The sequence below is a fragment of the Hyperolius riggenbachi genome, chromosome 11 (genome assembly GCF_040937935.1).
Source record: "Hyperolius riggenbachi isolate aHypRig1 chromosome 11, aHypRig1.pri, whole genome shotgun sequence".
NCBI classification, from domain to species: domain Eukaryota; kingdom Metazoa; phylum Chordata; class Amphibia; order Anura; family Hyperoliidae; genus Hyperolius; species Hyperolius riggenbachi.
In genome coordinates, this window is record NC_090656.1 from 113,074,791 (window position 1) to 113,102,260 (window position 27,470).

A 27,470-nucleotide genomic window follows, 5' to 3' on the forward strand; every position below is an offset into this window, starting at 1 on the left:
CAAATTTGCAGGGTATATTAAGGAGATATGTGGGTACAAGAGGAAAAAGAAATTTTTCAAAAAGACCTTATAGTTTTTGAGAAAATTGACTTTAAAGTGTCAAAGGAAAAAAGTATACATTTAAATGCAGTAAATGACAGTTACTGTAGCAAACCTAGCAGTAGTGTAAATTTACTAATATCAAAAGAAAGGGCCAAGTGTAAGTGCCATGGGCTAAGGGCCAAGTGCAAACTGCCAAGTGCAAAGGGCCGAGTGCCAAGTGCAAAGGGCCAAGTGCCAAGAGCAAGTGCCAAGTGCAAACTGCCAAGTGCAAAGGGCCAAGTGCCAAGTGCAAAGGGCCAAGTGCCAAGAACAAGTGCCAAGTGCAAACGGCCAAGTGCAAGTGCAAAGGGCCAAGGGTCAAATGAAAAGGGCCAAGTGCAAAGAGCCCTTGGCTCTTGGCCCTTTGCCTTTGCACTTGGCCCTTTTCATTTGACACTTGGCCCTTTGCACTTGCACTTGGCCCTTTGCCTTTGCACTTGGCCCTTTGCCTTTGCACTTTGCCTTTGCACTTGGCCCTTTGCACTTGGCCCTTTGCACTTGGCCCTTTGCACGTGCAATTGGCCCTTTGCACTTGGCCCTTTGCACTTGGGCCTTTGCCCTTGCACTTGGCCCTTTGCACTTGGCCCTTTGCACTTGACCCTTGGCCCTTTGCACTTGGCCCTTTGCCCTTGCACTTGGCCCTTTGCACTTGGCCCTTTGCACTTGGCCCTTTCTTTTGATATTAGTAATTTTACACTACCTCTAGGTTTGCTTAAAGGGATACTGTAGGGGGGGGGGGGGGTCGGGGGAAAATGAGTTGAAGTTACCTGGGGCTTCTAATGGTCCCCCGCAGGCATCCTGTGCCCGCGCAGCCACTCCCCAATGCTCCGGCCCTGCCTCCGGTTCACTTCTGGAATTTCAGACTTTAAAGTCTGAAAACCACTGCGCCTGCGTTGCCGTGTCCTCGCTTCCCCTGATGTCACCAGGAGCACACGGCGCAAGCACAGACCATACTGGGCCTGCGCAGTATGCTCCTGGTACCATCAGCGGGAGTGAGGACACGGCAACGCAGGCGCAGTGGTTTTCAGACTTTAAAGTCTGACATTCCAGAAGTGAACCAGAGGCGGGGCCGGAGCATTGGGGAGTGGCTGGTGGGCACAGGATGTCTGTGTGGGACCATTAGAACCCCCGGGTAACTTCAACTCATTTTACCCCGACCCCCTCCAACAGTATCCCTTTAAGTAACTGTCATTTACTGCATTTAAATGTATACTTTTTTTCCTTTGAAACTTTAAAATCGATTTTCTCAAAAACTATAAGGTCTTTTTGAAAAATTTCTTTTTCCTCTTGTACCCACATATCTCTTTAATATACCCTGCAAATTTGGTGATTCTAGCCTTTAAGGGGGCTTAGATATTCAACGCGAAAAAAACGGACTTTAGGCGAAAATTAATGCAAATATTAATGCGAAATTTCGCCTTTTGAAGCGAAAATAGTACCTATTTTCGTGAAAATTCGGCGAAATCGAAAATGGGATTTTCGATGCGAAAATGGCTTTGGCGAAAATTCGCAAGCAACACTGAAATGTCCTCCCTACGTTCATCTGTTAGCAATATTCCACATACCTTGAAGGTGAAGGACTCATTGAAGGTAGGGCTGAGTGTCTTCCGATATACTTTGGTCTCGTGCTTCTTGCTAGTGTCATTGGTCATATACACTATAACGTATGGGTCTGAAGTTCCTCCACTGTCCATAGCTTTGAGAGCCGCAGCTTGCTTCACGGCAACAGTGATCTATGATGATGAAAACGAAAAATGACAGACTGAACTCAGTGCAGCATCTCGTGCTTATAACCATACCAATTAATGTTTATTTCAAAATCTCACAAAAGTTTAAGTATAAACAAATAGCTTGCTGTAAAACTTCTGAAAAAAAAGAGGAAAAAAAAAGCCATGCATGAGGACCTCTGTACTACAGTGCAGGATCAGAGGGGCATAAGATCGGGGAAGCCTTAGGACTATCCAGAGGCTTCTCTCTACTGAACATGTAGTTGTCATGTGATGACGCGCTACGCCATCGCGTTTGGCATGACGTGGCTATGTCACGCAAACAGCTAGGGCGGCAGCGGCGGCGGTGCTTGTATTTAATGGAGAAGCTCATGTGTACTCCATTATCCTCTGAAGAAGCAGCAGGTTAGCTGCGATACATGTGAGGGACAGCGCAGCGGACGTTTATTTCCTGGGGTACGCTTTTGGTAAGACACTTTCCATATCTCCTTTACTTTTGCAGAGGTTCTGATGTCCGGTCTCCTTGTCCACACGTATCTGGCACACTTATATACATATATGGATTTTCTATTTTCTGATTTGATCACTAGTATATAATTTTTCATGTGTATTGTTCAAGTGTGGATATTGGATTTTGTGGCTCAGACAATCACACGTATATTTGTCTTTCCTTTAGACCCCAGGTTTACAGATATTGTCATGGTGAAATTGATGTAACCATAATATTATACATTTATTACAGTTTATTTTTACGGCCCCATGTACTGTACTTTAGGTTTTTAATTGTTTTTATATGACTGTTCTCCATTGATAATAATAAACATTTATATATTTTGAGACAATTGTGTTATTATTATATACATTGTTTTGCCGTATGGATGGCTTTTTTTCTTTGATGTATAGTGCTTCTCTCTACTGAGGTATCTAACTTTTTTCCCCCCAACTACAGGTACCCTTTAAAGGGAACCTAAACGGAGAGGGATATTATGGACGTTTCCTGTTAAACAATACCATTTGCTTGTTAGTCCTGCTGATCTCTTAGGCTTCAGTCGTGGCTGAATCACACACATGAAACAAGCATGCAGCTAATTCAGTGTAACTTCAGTCAGAGCACCTGATCTGCATGCTTGTTCAGGGGCTGTGGCTGAAAGTATTAGAGCAGGCATGGGCAAACTTGGCCCTCCAGTTGTTAAGGAACTACAAGTCCCACAATGCATTGCAGGAGTCTGACAGCCACAGTCATGACTCAAAGGCAAATGCATTGTGGGACTTGTAGTTCCGTAACAGCTGGAGGGCCGAGTTTGCCCATGCCTGTATTAGAGACACAGGATCAGCAGGAGAGTCAGGCAACTGGTATTATTTGAAAAGGAAAAGTCCATATCCTTCTCAGTTTAGGTTGAACGTTCTATTGTGGCTTCATCCATACATACAACATTACAGCACTACTAGTATCCTTCTGTATGTCCACATGATCTTTAGCCAATGGTAGACAATCAGCAGTATTTTTGGAGAACAGTGACATTCTCCTTGCTACTCTGCCATCATGCATGCGCTGCTCCATTGTCCCTCTGCCCCCCCCCCCCCCCCCCCACATAGCAACAGTACGCGTCATCAGCTACACAGCTGACAAACGTCTGTACGCCTGGCCCAGTGATGTCATCCAAGGGGAGCGGGTGCCAATCCCTGACGGGCGACACAAGTCAAAGGGTGCATACACACCTTTAGAGGCAGAGGATCAGCAGGACAGCCAGGCATTCGAGGCCATTCGGAGGCGGCCTGGTGATGCTCTGATCCACCTTTTGCGCAATTTTCAATTTTCAAATTTACTTGATTAGCCGCACCCAGGCTATGCATATACATAGGTTAGGATTTAGTTAGTGTTAGGTCCCCTCCCATGGAGGATTGACCTTTTCGCAGGGGGAGGGACGAGTACTTAATAGGTTGCATGCAAGCTGTTATGGAAACCAACATCCTCCAGTGGTAGACAGGTCATGTGTATGCAGGGCCGGATTTGTACTTACCAGTGCCCTAGGCCTGCTGTCACCAAGCACCCCCCCACCACCACCACCACCAAAAAACATTCTGTCCAACTATCTGACTAGCAATCACTGGTTTGAATGGGCTCATTTCAGTTGTGCTGCTGTGCCCCTCATTGAACAAAGAATCAGTGGATGCTCTGTCCTCTCACAATGGAAATTTGCGCTCATACTCGAATGTGCACAGCAGCGTATAGTGTTCTGGGAATGCATACTTGAGAAATTACAGTGATGTATGATCGGTACTCGTCAAGAATGCATAACACTATACTGGCCTCGGTTGCTGTGCACATCTAGGCAGGAGCGGGAAATTACAGGGAGCGCAAGTGGGCAGAGCATGCACTGCTTCTTTATCCTCTGTGCGACTGGCTGCAGTCGGAGCCACAAACAGGTGGCAGGGCAGTGCAATGGAGAGAAGCTCATCCAAAACAGAGAACAGGTAAGTAGCAAACATCCTGTCAAGACCCACTTTGGATGTTCTGTTGTAATTAGAGTGGACCTGAACTCAGAACTTCCTCTCTGCTCTAAAAGATACTCAACAACATAATAACCTTTAAGGAAAAAACATTTCTTTGTTACAGCTGATACAAATCCTGCAATAAATAGACAGTGTGTCTAATTCCTACTTTAATGGAAGCAAATATATTAACATCTTGTGCTTTAAAATAAGCTTATATGCTGTGGCAGTCAGGTGACACAGGGAAGATACCAAATTTGTGATTAGATACAGATGTGGAAGAATTCGAAAAGCTCTCTAAATACATACATGGTGCATTTCTCTGTTTTCCTTCTGTCCTGTGCAAGAGTTCAGGTCCACTTTAAAGCATCTGAATGACATTTATTTATATTTTCTGAAAAATCTACATATCTCTTTTAAATGTTGAATGTCCATATGGTGGTGTGCTCTAACATATTGGCAGTATACAGGAACAAAGTCTGATGAAGGTTTATTAGCAGAACGATTACTCTTTTTCTTTTAAGCCAATAAATGGTATCATCCTGATTCAAAACTCTCTGCTTTTGCTGATGGCTAAGATGGTACAATGCTCTACTGCTACAGGAAAGAAGGATGCCAAACCATACACACTAGCATAGAGGTAGTAACAGCTCAGGTGACAGTGACAGTTTAGCAATGAAAGGGAAGCATACAGCATTTTTATTCCAGGCTGCAGCAGTTCTCATAGATGGTCGGAGCTGAAGGACAGAAAATGGTCAGGAAAGAGTTAACTTAAGCAGAGAGGAAATCACTGGCTAGGAAGAAAAAGCAATAAATTAGGCCTAGATAAGAAAGTGTAATTTACAACTGCTGGGGTCAGTGTCACAGCTGTAAAAAAGGCAAAGAAACTAGCAGAAATGTTTGTGAATGCCTGCATTAGAACTCAGCGGAACTTAGTTTTATCTGCTTTGTAATGTAAATCCCTGGCATTTCTCACATCCTCTTGTACTGTATGTCGATCATATAGATAATTGGATCATCAGGTGACAGTTATGATTGATCCTGATTGTAATAACACATCAGGAAGTGAGAGGCGCAGGGATTGGGAAACTCTGGAATTCATCTATTAGTGCAGAGCAGGGTGCTGGCTGGCTGCGCTGCGGGAACAGAGGAGATGATTTACTTTGACATATGACCTCTTCTCTCTCCAAGTCATGCCGCCCTTCTGATCTTATCTAATTTTATCGCCCTAGGCCATGGCCTTTGTGGCCTTTGCAGAAATCCGGGCCTGTGTGTAGGCTAGGTTCCTTGCCATGTACTAATTTAATTCATTTTTGGTCAGCTGCTCCCACTTAACAGCTTTGCTTTTGGTGTATATGCAGAGCTTCCGTTTGGGTTCAAGGTGCGTTTGCAGTTTCTGGGAGGGCTCAGCGCACCTCTGATTCGAGGCCATTCGGAGGCGGCCTGGTGATGCGCTGATCCACCTTTTGCGCAATTTTCAATTTTCGAATTTACTTGATTAGCCGCACCCAGGCTATGCATATACATAGGTTAGGATTTAGTTAGTGTTAGGTCCCCTCCCATGGAGGATTGACTTCTTCGCAGTGGGAGGGACGAGTACTTAATAGGTTGCATGCAAGCTGTTACGGAAACCAACATCCTCCAGTAGTAGACAGGTCATGTGTATGCTAGGTGTGTATTTTATCCCACAAGTGGGGCTTGCACTCTTTTGCAGGTAGGCACTTGTCTGTTTTTAAGTAGCGCTGTTCATTTCCTTGCCAGGCATTATGTATTGTTTAAAGGTAATAAATGTTTCCAAATCCCACTCACTTCAGGTTCCCTTTAACAAACTTGATGGTGATTTGGATTTTCCTAATTATTGTTTTGGAGTCAATGCATCTATGTATTGAAGTTTTTTGTAATAAAAGTAGATGTATAGCTTATACCCTTATTACAAAACACGAATATCAGTAAGTGCTTGAAACACTATGGAAAGTTGATAAAAGAATAGGTTTATATTACCGGTCACAGTTAGTCAATATGAGGCGGGTCGCACACTAATAGCCCAACACAGGTACCACAAAGATGTTAAACGTTTGTTAGTGCGCTCTCTTTTCCTCACAATACATCTCCTGAATTGTCCAAGCTGTGGAGCTCGGCTGTGGAGTAAAGCGTTCAACATTTATGTGACTGCTGGGGACAGCCGAGGTCAGGCATGGTGCTAAGCTGGCATGGAGGCATGCTGCTGCTGTCACCTGGGAGTCAAGAAGAGTCTGGGCCTTCTACTGGCGGATGAAAAAAAAAACTGTGTCCCTGCGCAACAGTTTACAACAAAGCTAGTCAGCCAACTAATCCTCTCAGTGGGAAAATGATCGCAACACTAGTGCAAAGTCTGGACACTTGCACCAGATAGAGATGGAATAAAATGGGCACAGTACCTACCTTGAGTCCATGTCGAAGTGAAAAAAAAATGAACAAGCAGTGTGTAGAACGATTTTTAGGCTAAAACTGTAAGATATTGCCACGTGCGTGCATGAAAAAAGGGCGCCGTGAAAAAAGGGCCCGACTTATTAACGAATTTGGTGACAGGTATTAACGAAATTTGCTAACGAGAACCATTGTCAAGCTTTATTCACGATAATTACTGTTACAAAAACAAACGAGAAATAATAACAAATAAATATTAACGTTTAATGTCGTTACGTTTTTTTGTCAATACTGCTTAACCCAACCCTCACATAGAGCCCTCCCCTGGTGGTGTCTAAAACTGGATTTATGTCACGGGAGCCTATAGGCAGGGATGCTCATCCGGATTTCGGATATCCGGGTAACCCGGATATCCGACCATTTTTACGCTATCTGGCCAGATCCGGATTCCAGATAGTTGGGCCCAAACCCGGATAGCTATCTGTGGATAGTTTGACGCATCCGATATCCGAATCCAATTACTATTTCGGCGGCAAAAAAAGCACCACCACCTCTCTCTCTCTCTCTCTCTCTCTCTCTCTTGTTTTCCAGGGATTTGTAGGCTGTCAAAAGCAAGCTCACATACATTGGCCAGGCATTGAACCCAGGTCAACTGCTTGGAAGGCAGCTATGCTCACCACTATACCACCAACACTACATGCTGGAACCAGCCTAGCATGTACCATTGTGATATACCCAAGAGAAAAATGAGCTTGCTTATTTGCCTAATTTGCTAGATGAAAGCAGTGGGACACATGGTGATACTGCTTACAGGCTTCAATTCAAGACTTCAGAATCAGAAGGATCATGTGCCCCCCTGGATGATGCTGGTGTAACACACACAGCAAAGGACAGCAATTTAAAGTCTGGAAGATTCCAGGGCAAGGGTGGGAAGGATGAAAAGCTAGGTGGCCATGCAACCATTCCTGCTAACCTAAAGCTTACTTGTGTCTTACAACACATTGGCTTAACACATTACCAAGACCAATGCTCCAATATGGGGAAGCTTTGCTGTTTTTTTTTTTGTTTTTTTTGTGGTGTCACAGTACACTCACCTCTTCAACTACAAGAAAGGCCCAGGAGTAGGCTTAGCTACCGTAATATCTATGTTACGGCAGGGTCCTTATTACACTTTCTCTTACAGAGCTATGGAAACCGTTTTGCCCATGTGATAAAGCGAGGTGCAAAAATGAAATCATGCCTAGCAGAGGATGGTTTGGATCCATCGGCCTCTGGGTTAGGGGCCCAGCACACTTCCACTGTGCCACTCTGCAGTCTACTTACATTTGTATACAATCTTCAAGTTTAAGAATGGTACATTAGTTGAAATAGTTACACTACAATCTATGTTACAGCAAGGCCCTAATGACATTTTCTCTTAAGGGGCTATGGCCACCGATTACCACATGGGCCAATCGGCGGCCATAGCCCCTTAAGAGAAAATGTCATTTGCGCCTTGCTGTAACAGATAGTAGTGTAACTATTTCAACTAATGTACCCTTTCTTAAACTTGAAGATTGTATACAAATGTAAGCAGACTGCAGAGTGGCGCAGTGGAAGTGTGCTGGGCCCATAACCCAGAGGTCGATGGATTGAAACCATCCTCTGCTAGGCATGATTTCATTGTTGCACCTCGCTTTATCGCATGGGCAAAACGGATTCCATAGCCCTGTAAGAGAAAGTGTAATAAGGACCCTGCCGTAACATAGATATTACGGTGGCTAAGACTACTCCTGGGCCTTTCTTGTAGTTGAAGAGATGAGTGAACTCGCTGGCTTCAGCCTGTAATGTTGGTGGTATAGTGGTGAGCATAGCTGCCTTCCAAGAAGTTGACCTGGGTTCGATACCTGGCCAATGTATGTGAGCTTGCTTTTGACAGCCTACAAATGCCTGGAAGACAAGATCCATGAACAGTGAGGGGAAGGGAGGAGGGTGGAGGTGTTTAAAATGCTTCCAAAAAGTTTTGGAACATTAAAAAGGGCACTTCCGGTTTTGTTCTGATGCTGTGAAACCACCAAGCCTTTTCAGTGCTGTTGAGTAGATTTTTAGTTTGGAGGTTCACTTTAAGTGCCTGTAGGCACGTGCCCACAGGTGTAGCTACTTGGCTACACAGTTCAATTGCACAGAATACAAATTCTATAACCTCATAAAACCTCCTACTGGCGGATTGTATAGCAGCTAAATGGTTATATGTCCAGATCCATCAGAACAAGTGGATATGTGGGGACATAGCAGGGGGTCCCTGCGTGCAATCCTGGTGGTAGCACCAGTCTAAATTGTTTTTAGCTGTGTGCACACAAGGGTGATAAATGATTTGGGACACATTACACTATGCCAATGTTTTTAGAGGTTTACCAACATACTTACTGGATGGGGCAGTGGATGTCTTTGGTTCAGGGATGACAGAGCCTGGTGGATTGAAACTTAGGCAATCCAGGATATGTATGGTGGGGATAAGAGAGCGCAGTAATGAACTTTTAGCTATAGCAAGTTGCTGAGAGACTATAAGCTCTCTTATCTAGCACGTGGCATTGCAAACACTTCTCCTTACCTCCTCTTTCTGATAGTTGTATTCCACCGAGTACTGCAGTCGACCACGATACTCATTTTCCTTTGATTTCTTCAGATCTTCTACACCCGGCTGCACCTACAGAACAATATTAGACAAAAATAAATTACAACAAATAAATTACAAACTTGTCTCTTCCATTGTAACATTTGTAGCAGCTTTTATCCCTACCAGTTTAACGAGAGAGAGAGAGAGAGAGAGAGAGAGAGAGAGAGAGAGAGAGAGAGAGAGAGAGAAATTGTGTTATATGAGAATATATTGTATTATAGTATTATATTAGGCCCAGGGCTGCAGAGAGAGAGAGAGAGAGTGAGTGAGTGTGAGTGGTGATAGATTAAGTGGCCTCTAACAAAATTATTGTCACTACAGTCTGTCTTTATTTTCACTTTGTTTTTTATTAGAAGTTTATAATAACTTATTCTACTTGTGCTCCAACTGTTATAGTTGGGAAGCAAGATTAAAAAAAATAGTTTTAAAGTCCCATTCTCAGCCTCCAGCCTTGAAATGTGAGCCCTCATTCACCTTTCATGGACAGCTGGGGTGAGATTGATGCACCTGACTCGCTAGATTTCACTCACCTTCTATTGCCATTACAAGACATATTGGTAACCACCACTACATGTTACATGAAGGATACAATGTTGCTTTCAACTGGTATCATTGTTATCTGGTAGAACATTATTATGGCTGTCAGGAGGTTGGCACTTACCAGGCTTGTCGTCAGGCTTTTATTTAACGGGCCAAGCTTGATTTTTTCTTTTTCTTTGTTTTTCTTCTTACGTTTACAGCAGCAGCAACAACAGCAGATGATGATTAGAAGGATTAAAAAGACTCCAACAGCAAAGATCGCGTAAATGGCCCATCGTGGCACTGATTAAACGGGGACAGACAGAATGAAAAACACTTGAGTAAAGTGACTACAAGTATTTAGGCTTCTTTCACCAGGGATGGATCTAGGGGGGGGGGGCAGGCGGGTCTCTTGCCCCAGGCGCAGTTTGTTGAATTCTTAAAAAGGCGGCAAAATGAATGGCAGTTTAGGCGCCAAAACCTGACCTTGCCCCAGGCGCAACTTGGTCTAGATCCGTCCCTGTCTTTCACTGAGCAATGCAACATTCAAAAAAAAAAACAAAGCAAAAAAAAACAAAAAAAACAAACAACTGGTTTTACCCAAAATTTAGGGAAATGTCAGTTCACTAAGGTTGTTACAGCATGGAAAACGAATTACTGACTAGTGAGGTAAATACCTTATGAATATCAATTCACAAAGAATAAGGCCCCGTTCACACTGCACGCGTTTCCAGCCGCGTTTTGGAAACGTGTGTGGGATGCCGACACGCACTACATCAGACAGTGCATAGACTGCACTGTCTGATGTTCACACTGCATGCGTTGCGGACCAGTGCGGTCCAGGAACGCATGCTGCACGCGTTTTTTGCAAAATCACACGGCTGTCCCATTCACTTTTCAGTGATGGGATCAGCCACGCAACGCAAACAAACGCGGATGGCGTGCATTCGCATGCGTTGCGTTCCGCACGCGTGGCCGTCCACGTTTGTAATGTGAACGGCCCCTAACCCCTGCGATAAAACACGTGAGATGGTCAGTATTTATCTACAGCCTGGAGCTGTCAGTAACTGAGGGCTGGGTCACACAAACGCTTGGTGGCGGTTACCGCCAAGCGTTCGGGACTCGTTGGCTAAACGCTCCCATTCAAGTGAACTGCATGACAATTCACTATAACCTTGTGTGAATTTAGTGAATTTATGAAAAAAGTGCAGTATATTTTACTGACCCTTTCTTTTTTTACAGAAGGTGTCTTAGTGATTCGAAGCTTCAGGCTGGTTTCACACCAGCAACCAGCGTTTTTATTGCGGTGCGATCAGACGATTGCATCGTACCGCAAAAACGCACGGTAATGAGCCTTCATTTAATTTTAGGCATCAATTCAAATTTTAAGTGAGGCTCTCTAGAGATCCTTTCCTGTGGCAGAAATACGCATCACAAGCAAGTGAAGTGACAAAACTTGCTACCACGCATGCGCACCGCAACATGAATGCGGAAAATTGTAAAAATAGCTGCAGCGCCATCGACAAAGATGTTGACCCATAATGCACTGATGCTTTTGCGTCAAATGTAATACTTCCGACGCATCGCCCCACATCAGTTATGAAATTTCCCAAAGGCTTTCAATGCTTTAGCGTCAAAAACGAGTAACGCAATGCAATGAAAGTGCTCTAGTGTGAAAGGGTCCTCAGTTGTGCAATTATAAAGGTATTCTAATGAATCTGTATACAACAAATACACTGCATGAACAGTCTCTGCACTCTTTAAGTACTTACGTGGTATTTTGTTTAAAAGGTTCTCTATCCATGCCCAGATAGTTGATACCAAAGTGGGTGTGCTGGTGACAGTGGCGACTGTGGTATGGGTGGTGTTGGCACTTTTAGCCTTTGTTACATTTGTTACAGCCATGGTTACTGCTGGAGAGAGGAAGAATTCCCCTTCCACCACACCGGACCTGGTAACAAAACAAAAACAAAAGGGTGAAAATATATTCTACACTTCCAAAACTTCACATCATTCACGAATTCCAGCGTTTCTTTCCAAATCTTACGTCAGAAGAAACAAATTGGCAAAGTACATCATTTCACACCTTGATTTACCCCTTTCTCTAGAGCAAAATGTTTCTAATAATATTGCAGACTAAAAATCCTCTGTAGAATTGACCTGCTGTTCATGTTGCTAAAATTCCCCTTTCGCATTGTACACACCCCCATCCGGAGGGTGGGCCCCACTAGGCTGGTAAGCGCCATTTTTTCACAAGAAAGTGACCACTACTTGCAGGGTCGGTTCTAGCTACAGTGGGGCACAGGGGCAAAAGTAACTTGGGGGGGCCTTGATGCCCCCCTTTCAACCAAATCGCCCTCAGGGCCCCTAAGCGAGCTTCCAGGCCCAATCCAATCTCTCTCCACACCCCCCCCCCATCACACAATATCATTAGGTGCCCATCATATGTCCCCTAAAAAGCATTTTTGGGATTCCCATTATTCACCTCCTCCTTTTCTTATACAGAGTACGCACACGGCATCTCTGCTCTCATGGGTCACCATAGCTGGAGGAGAGGAGGGGCACTATGGGGGCCCCCCAGACTCTGGGGCTCTGGAGAAAACGCCCCCTTTGCCTCTATGGAAGCACTAGCCCTGACTACCTGGAGAGAGTCCGGCTGACTGTTGAGAGACGGGTTTTCTCCACGTGCCATATTGGTTTGTTGCCCTTTGAGCAACTCGACTTTGTGAGTATTCAATCTATTGATCACCTACCAACGTCAGAACTGTCAATACCACACCATTTGGACTCCCTTTACCTGTATTCTTTTCTCGAGGTGCCAAGTTTTTTCTCTTAGTGGTGACCAAAGAAATGAATAAAGATCTTGTTAGAGATAAAAGTGGATGGTCCTTTGAGGGGTCTGGAAATCTATACTGTAGAATACTGAAAATACGGTACATGGTATTTCATTGTATCATCAAAGCCATAGTGCAGGTGTGTGTGTGTGTGTGTGTGTGTGTGTGTGCGTGCGTGCGTGCGTGCGTTTAGTGCAGATTGTGTCGAATATATCATTTATAACTTAACAATGCTCATTCTTAATGTTATTAGTTAGCTGGGTAGGTCTGCAATGCTGACTTCCTGTTCCAATGTTGTTTACCGTTTGGCTGAACTGAACAGCAATTTGTTTTGTGTCCCAACTCCTCCCACTATCCCACCAGCACTCTTCTAAGGTAGTCAGGGAGGACATTTGAAGGGGGCACCAGCCAGTCTTTTCCTGTGAACACAGAGCGGACCTTGTTAAACCTCCTCCCTGTACCCCACAGCAGAAAGCAGAGGGAGGAGGTGGGCACGGTCAGGTGACATCATCTATGTGTTGAGGAAAAACTCTTTAGCTGGCCACTCTACACTGTACACTTTGTGCACAGATTTATGGACCATATGACTGATGGGAATTACTTGCATTACATTTGAAAATTTTACACCTGCATTACTTTGAATATTATATTGTGGAGAAAGAGACTGGAACTAGATACCGGCTAAAGGATACTGGGTTCACCGGATTCTGTACTTCATGCCCAAGCGTGCTCTCAGAGGCAGTCAATGCAAATGTTAAGGATAGAGAAAAATGAGGCACTGTTTGTTGCAAAATGAGAAATACCTTTTAATCCACGGTGAGACGACACATCAGGGTACACAGTGGGGGTGAGGGGGGCCTGACAGCTGTTTCGCTTTGAACAAAAGCTTCCTCAGAGGCCAATAAAAAGAAATATATTTTTATTGGCCTCTGAGGAAGCTTTTGTTCAAATCAAAACAGCTGTCAGGCCCACCTCACCCCTACTGTGTACCCTGACGTGTCATCTCACCGTGGATTAAAAGGTATTTCTCATTTTGCAACAAACAGTGCCCCATTTTTCTCTTTCCTCAACATTTGAAAATTTACTTGAGTAATGGCATAGTCCCACATTCACCTTTACTCAATATAGGGGGAGAGAGGGTGGGATCATTGCTTTGAACCTGGCTGATCACCTCTCTTAGGGTCTACTGACAGCAGAACTGACAGCTGACACCTGATCTGCTGCATGTTTGTTCAGGGCCTATGGCTAAATGTATTAGAGGTAGAGGATCAACAGCTTAAAGAGAACCCGAGGCGGGGTTCTTACATCGCAATCCATATACAGAGGCTGGGTCTGTCTATAAAGCCCAGCCTCTGTTGCTAGTTAGTTCCCTCCAAAGCCCCCCCTGCGCGCTGTCAGGCCCCATAAAACACAGCCGCGCTACACGGCTGTGTTTACCTCACTAACGTCAGTCTCGGCTGCTCCCCCGCCTGCTGAATCGCTCCAGTCCCCGCCCGCATCCCTTCCCTCCAATCAGCGGCGAGGGAAGGGACGTGGGCGGGGCCCGGAGCGATTCAGGAGGCGGGGGAGCGGCGAGACTGACAGTAGTGAGCTAAACACAGCCGGCTGCGACACACTGCGTGTCGCCAGCGCGGCTGTGTTTTATGGGGTCTGACAGCGCGCAGGGGGGGCTTTGAAGGAAACGAACTAGCAACAGAGGCTGGGCTCTATAGACAGACCCAGCCTCTGTATATGGATTGCGATGGAAGAACCCCACCTCGGGTTCTCTTTAAAGAGAGCCCAAGGGGGGGCTCATATAATAATGATAATAAAAAAAGCCTAGGCTACCTGCTCCGGAGGGCTGGACGGATCAGGTAGCCGCAATCCACGCCGCTCTCCACCACTCCTGAGACCCGCACTGGCATACTTTCATTTCCATGACCTCTGGGTCACAGAAGGAGAGAGATCTCTTCCAGCGAGCAGAGAGATGGGCGAGTGGCAGGGGGCACGGCCAGGGAGAGAGAGCTGCCCAATGGCAGCTCTGGAAAGCCTGCAGGAACGCCCCTAGTCGCTAATTTTGGTGAGCTATAGTGCAGCAGTGGGTGGGGGGGGGGGGGGGCAGAGAGCCAGAGAGCAGCGGTGGAGGGGCAGAGAGGCATGTCATGAGGAGGAGAACATGCCTCCATATCCCATGTGCCCCCCACGCCTCGAGTTCTCTTTAAAAGGAAATAAATATGCCAGCCTCCATATCCCTCCATCTTCAGTTGTCCTTTAAAGAGACGGCAGTCCAAACCATGTGAGTATTACCCAATGATTTTATAAAGCCACATAAACGTAATACTCTGAGAAAGACTTTATCTTTAGGTCTCCTATTCCCCAGCTCTATTTCTTTCTTCAAGTATTTGTTAAAGGGAACTAAGCACCCTTTCTTTCTCCGGACATAGAATCTGCCATGTTCCCCCCTCCCCTTCTCGCAGTCCTTATTTACAGAAGTCAGAAATACTATTTTGACACATTCACTCTAGATAAGAAACTGTTATAATTACCAACCCCCCTCTGTTGATGAAAAGGTATTGTTTACTTCTTGGTAATGACTACAATAAAGCAATTAGCTTCCTGAAATCTATGCGACTGGGACGGACAGCCCGGCCTATTGAAGTAGGCTAATAACAAAAAAAAAACTTTGCTAAAAACTTTGAATGTAAAATAAAAAGGTAAAATTGAAGTTCATTTTAATAATGAGACATATTGTTGGCATGTATTTTTGATGCGTTATCGAGATGCCCTGGGTGCTAAAAATGGTGCTCAGTTCACTTTAACCATTTCAGCCGCCCGGACGTGATCATCACGTCCAGGCGGCTGCTCTGCTGCAGTGCCGCGATCCTGCGCGCAATCGCTGGAGCGCCCCTGTGTCATTCCCCGGTAGCCCTGAAATCAGTGAACGGGAACATGGTTCCCATTCACCGATCTAAGTCCCCAGCAGAAAAAACAATGGTCTCTTATCAGAAGCCGCCGTTTTTCTGAAAAAAAAAAAAAAAGTTCCCCGTCCTCCTTGTGCTTCTGGGAAGCGAGAGGCACAAAGGAAATAAAACCTCAATGTGGCATTCTTGTGGCCAAATAGTACAACTACATCTACATACATTTTTGAAGGCAATTTACACACATTACAACATTAAAAATGAACTGTTTATTTCCCAACACCAAAAAATTACCCAAATAAAATTAATGGAAAAAAAATTACAATTAAAAAAAAACCAAAAAAACAAAAACAAACCATAGTTATCTAAGGGTCTGAACTTTTAAAATATGCATGTGAAGGGGTTATACTACAAACATTTTTTAAATTATAAGCTTGTAAATAGTGATGGACACAAAACTGAAAAAAAAAAAAAAACCCTACAAAAAAACCTTTATTTCCAAATAAAATATTGGTGCCATACATTGTGATAGGGACAAAATTTAAATGGTGTAATAACCGAGACAAATGGGCAAATACAATACATAGGTTTTAATCATGGTAGCCTGTATGATTTTAAAGCTATAATGGCCAAAAATTGATAAATGATGATTTTTTTCAATTTTTTTCTTAATACTCCTGTTAAAATCATGCATTTATAAAAAAAAATAATTCTTAGCAAAATGTACCACCCAAAGAAAGCCTAATTAGTGGTGGAAAAAAAAGCTATAGATCAATAAATTGTGATAAGTAGTGATAAAGTTCTTAGCAAATGAATGGGAGGTGAAAATTGCTCTGATACATGAGGTGAAAAATCCATGACCGGGTTGAAATGGTTAACAGAGGAGAGATAATGGGGAACATTGCTCTGATACATGAGGTGAAAAATCCATGACCGGGTTGAAATGGTTAACAGAGGAGAGATAATGGGGAACAGTAGCAAAAATTAAGAGCTGAGGTCACTCCTAGTTTCAGTTTGGCTGAAAACACAAGTCTGTCAGTTTTCTGTGCACATTTTCCTCCTTGCAGTTTCGGGACATGGGAAAAGCATGCATTTTTTTCCCAGGCGCTAATGTTATAGATAGAGAAAATGCACACTGTACTTCACTGCTATCAGCAGGCCCAAAATTACCTCGCAGGAGCCTATAGGCACAGATGTCCTGGCACCTTATGGTGGCCATACATGTCACAATTTTTCATTTTTTTCGATTAGATAATTTAGTTTAATTATTCTGTTCGAATATAAAGATTTTTCCATCGTATCTGATCAGATTTTTTTTTTTCGAAAAAAAGCGGGATAATCGTTTGAATTTCTCGATCGAAAAAAAAATAATGCTACTTTCATTCAATTCCATCATTTCGATAAAAAAAACAACAGGAAAATCAAATGCTTTTATTGTATCGTGTATGGGCACCATTATGGTGGCCATACATGGTACAATAAAAATGTTTTATTATCCCGTTTATTCGATCTAAATGATCGAATCGAATGAAAGTTGAAATAATATTTTTTTTCGATCAAGAAATTTGAACTATTATCCCATTTTTTTGTTTAGAAAAATCAGATCGGACATGCTGGAAAAATCTTTATATTCGATCTAACGGAATAATCTAACCAAATTATCTAATCGAAAAAAAAAATGAAAAATTGTACCTTAAGGCTGCTTACACACCAAGACGTTACAGGCGCACGTTAGTGCGCCTGTAGCGCTCCCCCAACGCACAGCAATGTAACACAAGTGAGCTGTTCACACAGCCCACGTTGCGTTACATGTAACGCTGCACGTTCTGTGCAAAGTGCAGCATGCTACGGCGTTGGAGCGGCTATAGCCGCGTTAGACTGTTTGCACATGCGCAGTGGGGGGCGGAGAGGAGGCGGGGAGAGCCAGCTACAGTAGCCGCGCACATGGCTACTTAATATTCACTGCACTGGCGGGCGCTGATTGGCCGGCGGGACCACGTGATGCGGAGTGTCTCGCTCCGCATCACGTGGTCCCGCTGCCAATCAGCGCCACTCTGGGGGACATTATAGGAATCGAGCCGCCTAACGCGGCTAACTCTACCGTCGGCTCTTGCAGCACCATACGTTGTGTTAGGTGCACGTTATGCGACCTTAACGTGCCACCTAATGCAACGTCTTGGTGTGCAAGAAGCCTTAGCGTTTGCCCTCCAGGAACCTACACTGCAAATGTGCTGGCTACAGTACAGTTGTCACGTCTCCCTTACCTGTCATAGGTAGCTACAGGTGCCCCTTAGTATTAGGTAGCCAGAGGTACCCTCAGTAATTAGTAGCTAGAGGTGCTCTCAAGTATTAGTATTAGCAGGGTGAGTGACCTCTCATTTACACTTTCATAAGCACTCTGCATAGTGAAGGAGGGAGGGAGGGGCTCGGGTAGTGGAAGGAGCCGCCTTTCCATCATCAGGCGCCTGTAGGCATGTGCCTACAGTGCCTTGTGGTAAATCCGGCCCTGCTATCAGTTTTTTTTCTGCATGGTCAAAATGCATTCAAGTGTGCAATAGCCCATTGATTAACGCTGGTTCTCCGTTTTCCTGTGCAGAAAACACACACAAGTGTGCTCCCAGCCTTTAGCTGAGTGATGCTGAGTTTTGATAAGGTTACACAATTATTTTGAGCGACAGAAACTGCGTTTTTGATCCATTTCCTCTTTTTATTTCAAATATGTTGTATTTAAACCTTTATGGGAAACAAGGAAATGCAGAGCTGGGGAATATGCCATACACTTTAAAGAATGTCCTGTTAAATATGTACACCCTCCCCAGTATTACTTTGACATCTTGATAGTACCGGTAGTCACATTGCTCTAGTATTCCTTCTTTGTAGGCAGAACTCTATAGCATTTAGCTGCATGTTACATAAGCCATTTGCTACACTGCATTGTTGGTATTTAAGCATTTGTGTTCCTGTTTATGTTAGTTTTCTGCAATGTAACATTCCTTGACGTTTGTTTTCTGTGCAGCATTCCACTTATTGTATATACAGCCTTTGAGCAGTTATATTGATTCATGTGTCTGCGTTTCTTCCTTCTGGCCAAAACCTGTTTTTAATAGAGTTTTACTCTAACCTATATGAATTATGAACAGGCCCACATTCAATTCACTTTGTCTCCTACGTTGCCTCCTAAGAGATCATTTTTCATCTTTTGCTTTAAAGGGATACTGTAAGGGGGGGGGGGGGGGGGGGGGGGGGTCGGGGGAAAATGAGTTGAACTTACCCGGGGCTTCTAACGGTCCCCCGCAGACATCCTGTGCCCACGCAGCCACTCCCCAATGCTCCGGCCCCCGCCTCTAGTTCACTTCTAGAATTTCAGACTTTAAAGTCTGAAAACCACTGCGCCTGCGTTGCCGTGTCCTCGATCCCGCTGATGTCACCAGGAGCGCACTACGCAGGCCTAGTATGGTCTGTGCCCTAGCAGTACGCTCCTGGTGACATCAGCGGGAACAAGGACACAGCAATGCAGGCGCAGTGGTTTTCAGACTTTAAAGTCTGAAATTCTAGAAGTGAACCGGAGGCGGGGCCGGAGCATCGGTGACTGGCTGCGTGGGCACAGGATGTCTGCGGGGGACCGTTAGAAGTCCCGGGTAAGTTCAACTCATTTTCCCCCGACCCCCCTACAGTATCCCTTTAAATAACTTGTCAACACTCTCAAACTAAAAAGGTAGGTGAAAAAGTACTGTCAAACTTTCGCTGTGCTCTTGTGCCCAGGAGCATTCTGCGCCTGCGCAGTACACCCATATGGCCCATCTCAGTTTCCTTTTAAAAGGCATTTTATAGATAAGATATAACAATTTTACCTAGAAGAAAAAAAAATTCTAAAAAAAAAAAAAAAAGTCAACTGAATAAGGCCATAAGGGTTTTTAATGCTGGAATCACTAGAGACAGAAGATAACAAAATAGAAAAGGAATATATTGAGAGGAGAAATTCTGCCCTTCTGAATTAAATTTAAAATCAGCATCATCAGCACATGGCTGGTGTGTAAAGTTTCATACAGAGAAATGATACTTTGTGATTTTATTGCATGAATATCTAATGTGAGTACTTGTCCTATAATGCCATTGGTTTCCCCTACAGCAACATCCGCCTACTGCCAATAAACAGTCACTACAAGCATCAGTCATCTACCTTAGCAGGTGCACAAGGCTGAGCAAGCTGTAGGTAGTTAGTTCCCCAGAGACCTCACAGGCCCTGTTCTGCCAATTCTGCAGTACTCACTGCCACAGTTCTGCCCTTAGCATATACATCAACAGTAACATTCTAGCAATGTGCCTTTATGATCATATATGGAAAGGTGACTTGTTTTACTAGACCCACCCTGTATACTCTACAAAAGGTCTCCTAGCAATACCTACTTACTGTAAAGATATGTTTATAGGCAGGCAGACCAGCAGCAGCCTCCTGGCACAACTTGTCTTCTCCAAGGCAAATGTAAACTACAGTAATATGTGGCTGCATTCTGGAAATCAAAGGAAGGAAATCCCTTCCTGGCAGGATGGAGTTCAGGAACAGCAAAAAGATTTTTGTATCAACACTCATGTCATTGTTACTTTATAGTGGCCTCTGCTGTTCCAGAGATTCAGTCTCCTTATCCATTTTATGCTCTTCTTATGCACAGAAGCCTTCACAAGCATGTCTCATTTATACTGTGCCCCTACTGTTAATGAAAACACGCCCTTCTGTGGGACAGAGTGCTAATTTATTTGCAACTAGACAGTGGCATAGGGATCACCATAGTGATCATAGGGTCTGTCGCCAAACAGGGCCAGTGCTCTTTTGCAATGATAAGGGGTTGTGGAGACTAGTGATGGGCGTCCTAAACTGAAGAGGAGCAACTCCCCTGGTCCATAAGGGGAGGGGGTGTGTTATAGAAAATGCTGCTGCAGATACTGACAGTGCTGCAGCCACTCATTTGGCCCAGCCCCCACCACAATACCAGTCTAACGTTGCTGAATTTTATACATGGGCTAATGTGTGCTGCACTTTATATATGGGCTAGCTTGTACTGCATTTTATATATGAGCTGTGTGCTGCATTTTATATGTGGCCTGCTGTGTGCTGCACTTTATACATGGGCTAATGTGTGCTGCACTTTATACATGGGCTAATGTGTGCTGCACTTTATACATGGGCTAATGTGTGCTGCACTTTATACATGGGCTAATGTGTGCTGCACTTTATACAATTGCCACCGCGGTTCTCGCAGGAAGTGCTGCGGCTAGTGGAAGCGGGCCCTATGTGGGCATTTATGAGAGTTGCTTTCACTGTATGAACAGATGTAAAGGATAAAGATCAGCATCCCATGATGCAATGGGTAATAGCACAAGTAAAAAATACAAGGCTTCAGAAGTACAGTGTGCCTTTGTCCTTTACTGTCAAGGTACTGAGAGAGGCAGGGAAGCCATATCGTACTTGAGCGATGCATAAAATCAGAGAGAACACTTGTTATAGGTTAGTGTAGCTCTGACTAAAAAAAAAGACCAGATCGCAAACCTACATATACAAGTGAAGAAAGATGGGAATACAAAATCCCAAATTTTTGAGTGCACAGGAATTTATCTGACTGAATAACACAGTATTATGTTTGGACAAGAAACGGCTCAAAAGAGTGGAAAATAAATATTTTACGCAAGCACTTGACATCAGTGTTTTCAGAGCAAACATGCTTGGAAGGTGAGAAGCAGGACTAAAAACAAAAAGAAAAATAAATAAAAGCAGCCAACCATATAGCAAAGTCACCATAACAGTGGTAAAAGTGTGATATGAGCATATCGTTAACAAGAAAAATATGACACATAAGCAGAAACCTTAACAAATTTCTTGCTGAAAATGTTAAAAAGAACAGAGTTCCTGATTTGAGAGCAGATTAAGCACCCCTCCCCCCCCCCCCCCCCCCCCAAAAAAAAAAGACTGCCGTCACGCTAGATGACACACAGCTGCTCAAATGTCTTCAAAATTTAAAGATTATGTTTAAATTTGCAGAACGAAGCCTGAATTGCCTTAACAGCCCAGATACTTTCCCTTTCCTGCAAGTGTAATTAGCTGAACAGAGCATGAACAAACATTGCTTATTTTCTGCACCTACACTAACTGGAGTGATTTTTTTTGACATAAGATTCTTAACAGAGTCGATTATGTTTATTGTGAAGTCAGTGAAAATGTGAATTTATTTTTCACAAGGTAAGGAGTTTAATATTTGTAATTAACCCTAATGATATGTAAAGCTGAACTGTATGGATTGCTGCTTATTTCTGAACAAAGATTGAAAAACATTTGCAATAACTACCCCAGCCTTCTGAGCTCCAGATGTTGAAAACATTGACATTTCCCTGGAAAGGGAGGCTATCTGGGAACACCTTTATTAAAAGTGACTGATATTTCACTTTAAAGGTGGCCACTAATGATACAATTTGCCTAACAATCAATTACTAATGATTCTTCTTATGAAAATGATCATTTAGGAGTGGGATAGACGCCAAAAATCACATTGAATGCTAAATTGCAGGCCTAAAGTGCTTTAAAACATCTTGCATGTGTATACATCAATCAGGGAGTGTAATTAGAGTTCTGCTTCACACTGACACACCAAACTCACTGTGTAACACACCGCAAACAGCTGTTTGTGTAGTGACGGCCATGCTGGATTGGTGCGCAACATGGCCAGAGTGCAGGCTGTGGCGGTTTTCAAGCCCAGTGCTTTAAAACATCTTGCATGTGTATACATCAATCAGGGAGTGTAATTAGAGTTCTGCTTCACACTGACACACCAAACTTACTGTGTAACGCACCGCAAACAACTGTTTGTGTGGTGACGGCCGTGCTGGACTGGTGCGCACCATGGCGGTTTTCAAGCCCATATGGTCGCCGGGCTGTGGTAGCTCAATGATAGAACAACAGTGACTGTCAGGTAGGTATATGCAGTGATGGGTATTACAATGTGCACCTGTCACACACAGACAGGTACCAGATAGGCTCAGTGACACTGTGTGCGCTCACGTAGGTGGGTGGGTACACTGAAGTGAACAGGTAGTAGGTATATGCAGTGATGGGTAATACAATGTGCACCTATGCAAATTTAACCATGGCAGTGCCGGTGTGCTTTTTCATTGATTTCCATGCGAATTCGTATGCGAATTTGCATGAAAATTCGCATACCAAAGCCACAGGCGATTTCCCTATTAAATACATTAGCGGCGATTCGCATGCATTCCACACGCAGGCGAATTCTGAGGGCTCTGCCATGCAGAAAAATCCTGCACAGAAAAACGCTCAGGAAAACTGACAAGTGGAAACAGGCCCATCCACTTGTATTGGCTGTGCGAATCTGCATGTAGGAAACGCATGCAGATTCGCAATAGTGGAAACGGGCCCCGACAGTGGCACACACAGTAGGAATTACCAAGGCTGTTTATGCAACACAAGTATCAGTGGGACACACACACACACAAAAAACAAACAAACAAAAAAAAAAATCACAAGAACAAGATTAGCTCTCAAAAGAACTGTTGAGGGGTGCTTTTTTTTTTTAATTTTTATTTAGCAATAACAATCGGCCAGGAGCAAGCTAGCAAGCCTACAAGAGCCTAACTAAGATTTCCCTATGAGAGTAAGCAGCAGTTATCCCTTCTCTAATTACTGCAGGCACACGAGTGAGTCCAATGCCTGACGCTGCCTGCCTTTTATAAGGGGGGGTGGGGCTCCAGGAGGGAGTGTAGCCTGATTGGCTACAATGTGCCTGCTGACTGTGATGCAGAGTGTCAAAGTTGACCCTTATGATGCACTATGGGGGCGAACCGAACTTCCGGAAAAGTTTGCGGTTCTCCGCGATCGCAAACCCTGGACGTTAACCTGGAACTGTTCGCCGGCAAACAGTTCGGGCCATCTCTAGCGATTGGCAAGGAAGGCAATACTTTGTTTTTGCATGAAAAAAACAAACAAACAAATAAAAAAAAAAAAAAACAGAATTATGAAAACAAACACCTGAAGAAAAGCCTCCATCCTGTTATGTCTTTTTACCTAGGCTGCGCAGGTGAAAAACCTTTGCCTCATATGCACTCATACTTCATGATAAACACATCCCACAGCTAAAACACAAACTGAACCAACAGAAAAGAATGATGATACCACTAGTCCTCAGGCTTCATATACAACATACACATCAAACACTGATAAACTGCAAAAAAACCTAATATTTGTGCCTGTTATGTGGAAAAAAGGTTTGTGGGGGGGGGGGGGGTACGAGGACCTGATGCATACAAAATGCCTGCATGTTGCATACCAAAACATGCACACACACAAAAAGAAAAAAAAAAAAAAAGGGTGTACTGCGGGTAAATGCTATTTGAATCAAGCCAATGGTTTGACAATTCAAAAATTACAAATGATAATCCACTGCTAAAATCCTACGAAATAGACACTATGTACTTTTACAAGCTAAAGCGCTGAGGCTAGACATTTCTGTTGTAACAGACCTTTGTCCAGCCATAGATGTCATAGGGCAGGGTTTGGGAGAAATGTGTACATAAGTACCTGTTACAGATTACTGGAGGTGTTAAAATAGCCTTGCCGCTTGCCTGAAGACTGGACTAGCAACATTTTCTTTGTAGTGCTCACAAATTGTACTTAACTTTTCACTCTCACTACCACGTACCTTTTCAGGTTCTACATCTGTCCTGTTTTGTGCCTCCAATTTAGGGCTCTTTCACACTTGGACATTGCGTTTGATGCGACGTTAAGGTCGCATAATGTGCCCCTAACGCAACGCATGTTAGCTTTGAACTTGGACGTTACATTGAACTGCTAATGCGTCTCTTGATGCATACTTTTTGACGCATACCGATCGAACGAAAACGGCGCATGCGGCACATTTAAAAAAAAAAAAACATTACTGAGCATGTGCAAACATTCTAATGCAGCGAAATATGAGTATAACGCACAGCATGCTGCACTTTCATTTACCGTGCTGCGTTATACTCCTATGCAATGTGGGCACTGTAAACAGCCCATTGATTTATCACTGCTGTGAGTTGGGCTGTGTTACAGGCTGCTGTAATGCTTAGCAGCCTTAAAGAGCACCTGTACTGAGTAAAAATATTTAAAATAAACACATGAGGTAACTTCAAATGAACATTACATAGTTACCTTGCCATCAGTTCCTCTCAGCTCAGCTCACCATTTTCTTCTGACAATAATCCCTTCCAGTTCTGACAATATTTTGTCAGATCTGAAATATATCAGTTGCTGTCAGTTATAGCTGAGAGGAAAACGGATGTACCAGGTAATGTCCATGTTTCTCTATGGCTCAAGTGGGTGATGTTACAGTTTAACTGTGTGCTGACCAGAAAGCAGTTATGAGTAATGGCCATTTTCAAAATGGAGGACGGAAAATTCCCTTGATCACAGTGAACAAATAGGACGCGGGACAGGAGAAAGACACTGAGGAGTAGACTACATGAAAGGCAAGTATGACTTGTGTATGCTTATTTTGACTTTTAATTTTCAGTTCAGGTTTTCTTTAAACTTCCCATGTAAGACCACAGGTTGGCTATGTGCCTTATGTATGAAATCAAGCCTAAAATGTAGTGCTTTCATCTGATCTCATCCCCGTCATGTTGCTGACCTTCATATTGTACAGTATCTAAATACCATTACATCACTACAGTACATTGCCATCTAACGCAGCTAGCTGGAGCCATGCAAAGAATTGTCTCTGTGTCATGCAGGCTACCACTTTGCTTTCTGCAGATTATGAAACATTTATTTTATGCATCTGACCCCGTTTCTGACTCTATACAGTTAAAGTAAACCTGAGACGGGGAACAGGATTAATTTTACTAACCTGCAGCTTTTGCAGCCCAGAGCAGGATCATCCACAAGGCAACCTAGGCAGGTGCCTAAAGGTCTAGTCGGCGTCAGGGGGTCCAACTGCCACTTTGTATTACCCCTTTGCCGTGTAATTGACCGAAAGGACCATAAGGGGAGGAGTCAAAACTATTACCTTGCCTAGGGCAAATCAGGCTATTTCAGTGCAGCACTTTGGGGGGCCAACATTGGCCCTCAATGACTAATTTGGGTGCCGGTGATAACCAGAGCTTAAATTGAAAAAACAAAGAGGTAATTCGGGCTGCCAGAAATAGCCGGGTCCCCAAATTATGTATCCCCTGTTCGAGTTGTCGCAACTTGGGGAACCCAAATTAGTCATTGAGTGCTGCTAATTCTCATTACGGCCTATGGTAGCCCCCAAAGCACTGCACTGAAATTGGCTGATTTGCCCTAAGCAAGGTAGTAGTTAAATTGATGGGGGCCCCATAATAATTTTGCTAAGGGGCCCGGAATGGTGGTGTTGTGCCCATGCCTGTATGCCCAGCTTTACATGTTTTGATAAAAAATGAAATGTGTTTTATAGTGGACCTGTAGTCAGGAAAGAAAAAGTTAGATAATGACCTTAGTAGGGGGACGCCTCTGCACGGTCCACAAACGTCCTCAGTCTCCCTACACTCCTCTACAGGGAGTGCAGAATTATTAGGCAAATGAGTATTTTGACCTCATCATCCTCTTCATGCATGTTGTCTTACTCCAAGCTGTATAGGCTCGAAAGCCTACTACCAATTAAGAATATTAGGTGATGTGCATCTCTGTAATGAGAAGGGGTGTGGTCTAATGACATCAACACCCTATATCAGGTGTGCATAATTATTAGGCAGCTTCCTTTCCTTTGGCAAAATGGGTCAAAAGAAGGACTTGGCAGGCTCAGTCAGAAAAGTCAAAAATAGTGAAATATCTTGCAAAGGGATGCAGCACTCTTAAAATTGCAAAGCTTCTAAACGTGATCATCGAACAATCAAGCGTTTCATTCAAAATAGTCAACAGGGTCGCAAGAAGCGTGTGGAAAAACCAAGGTGCAAAATAACTGCAATACTCAGAGACATGGCCAAGGTAAGAATGGCTGAAAGACGACCACCACTGAACAAGACACAAAAGCTGAAACGTCAAGACTGGGCCAAGAAATATCTCAAGACTGATTTTTCTAAGGTTTTATGGACTGATGAAATGAGAGTGAGTCTTGATGGGCCAGATGGATGGGCCCGTGGCTGGATTGGTAAAAGGCAGAGAGCTCTAGTCCGACTCAGACGCCAGCAAGGTGGAGGTGGAGTACTGGTTTGGGCTGGTATCAAAGATGAGCTTGTGGGGCCTTTTCGGGTTGAGGATGGAGTCAAGCTCAACTCCCAGTCCTACTGCCAGTTCCTGGAAGACACTTTCTTCAAGCAGTGGTACAGGAAGAAGTCTGCATCCTTCAAGAAAAACATGATTTTCATGCAGGACAATGCTCCATCACATGCGTCCAAGTACTCCACAGCATGGCTGGCAAGAAAGGGTATAAAAGAAGAAAAACTAATGATATGGCCTCCTTGTTCACTAGATCTGAACCCCATTGAGAACCTGTGGTCCATCATAAAATGTGAGATTTACAAGGAAGGAAAACAGTACACCTCTCTGAACAGTGTCTGGGAGGCTGTGGTTGCTGCTGCACGCAATGTTGATGGTGAACAGATCAAAACACTGACAGAATCCATGGATGGCAGGCTTTTGAGTGTCCTTGCAAAGAAAGATGGCTATATTGGTCACTGATTTGTTTTTGTTTTGTTTTTGAATGTCAGAAATGTATATTTGTGAATGTTGAGATGTTATATTGATTTCACTGGTAAAAATAAATAATTGAAATGAGTATATATTTGTTTTTTGTTAAGTTGCCTAATAATTATGCACAGTAATAGTCACCTGCACACACAGATATCCCCCTAAAAT

General features: G+C 43.7%; 1 protein-coding gene across 2 annotated transcripts in view; it reads right to left on the reverse strand.

The window, feature by feature from the left end:
- Positions 1 to 27,470, reverse strand: part of SYT8 (synaptotagmin 8) — a 106,738-nt gene that overhangs the window by 17,391 nt on the left and 61,877 nt on the right. Inside the window, exons 1-5 of one of the 2 annotated variants that reach the window (XM_068259709.1) lie at positions 20,025 to 20,082; positions 11,655 to 11,833; positions 10,025 to 10,185; positions 9,298 to 9,393; positions 1,647 to 1,814 (exon numbers count right to left, since the gene is read on the reverse strand). In XM_068259709.1, coding sequence (XP_068115810.1) covers positions 1,647 to 1,814; positions 9,298 to 9,393; positions 10,025 to 10,185; positions 11,655 to 11,787 — 558 coding nt within the window. In that variant the 5' untranslated portion in view covers positions 11,788 to 11,833; positions 20,025 to 20,082. Of the gene's footprint in view, positions 1 to 1,646; positions 1,815 to 9,297; positions 9,394 to 10,024; positions 10,186 to 11,654; positions 11,834 to 20,024; positions 20,083 to 27,470 lie in introns of those variants that run through there. The other variant, XM_068259708.1, reaches the window with a different exon arrangement.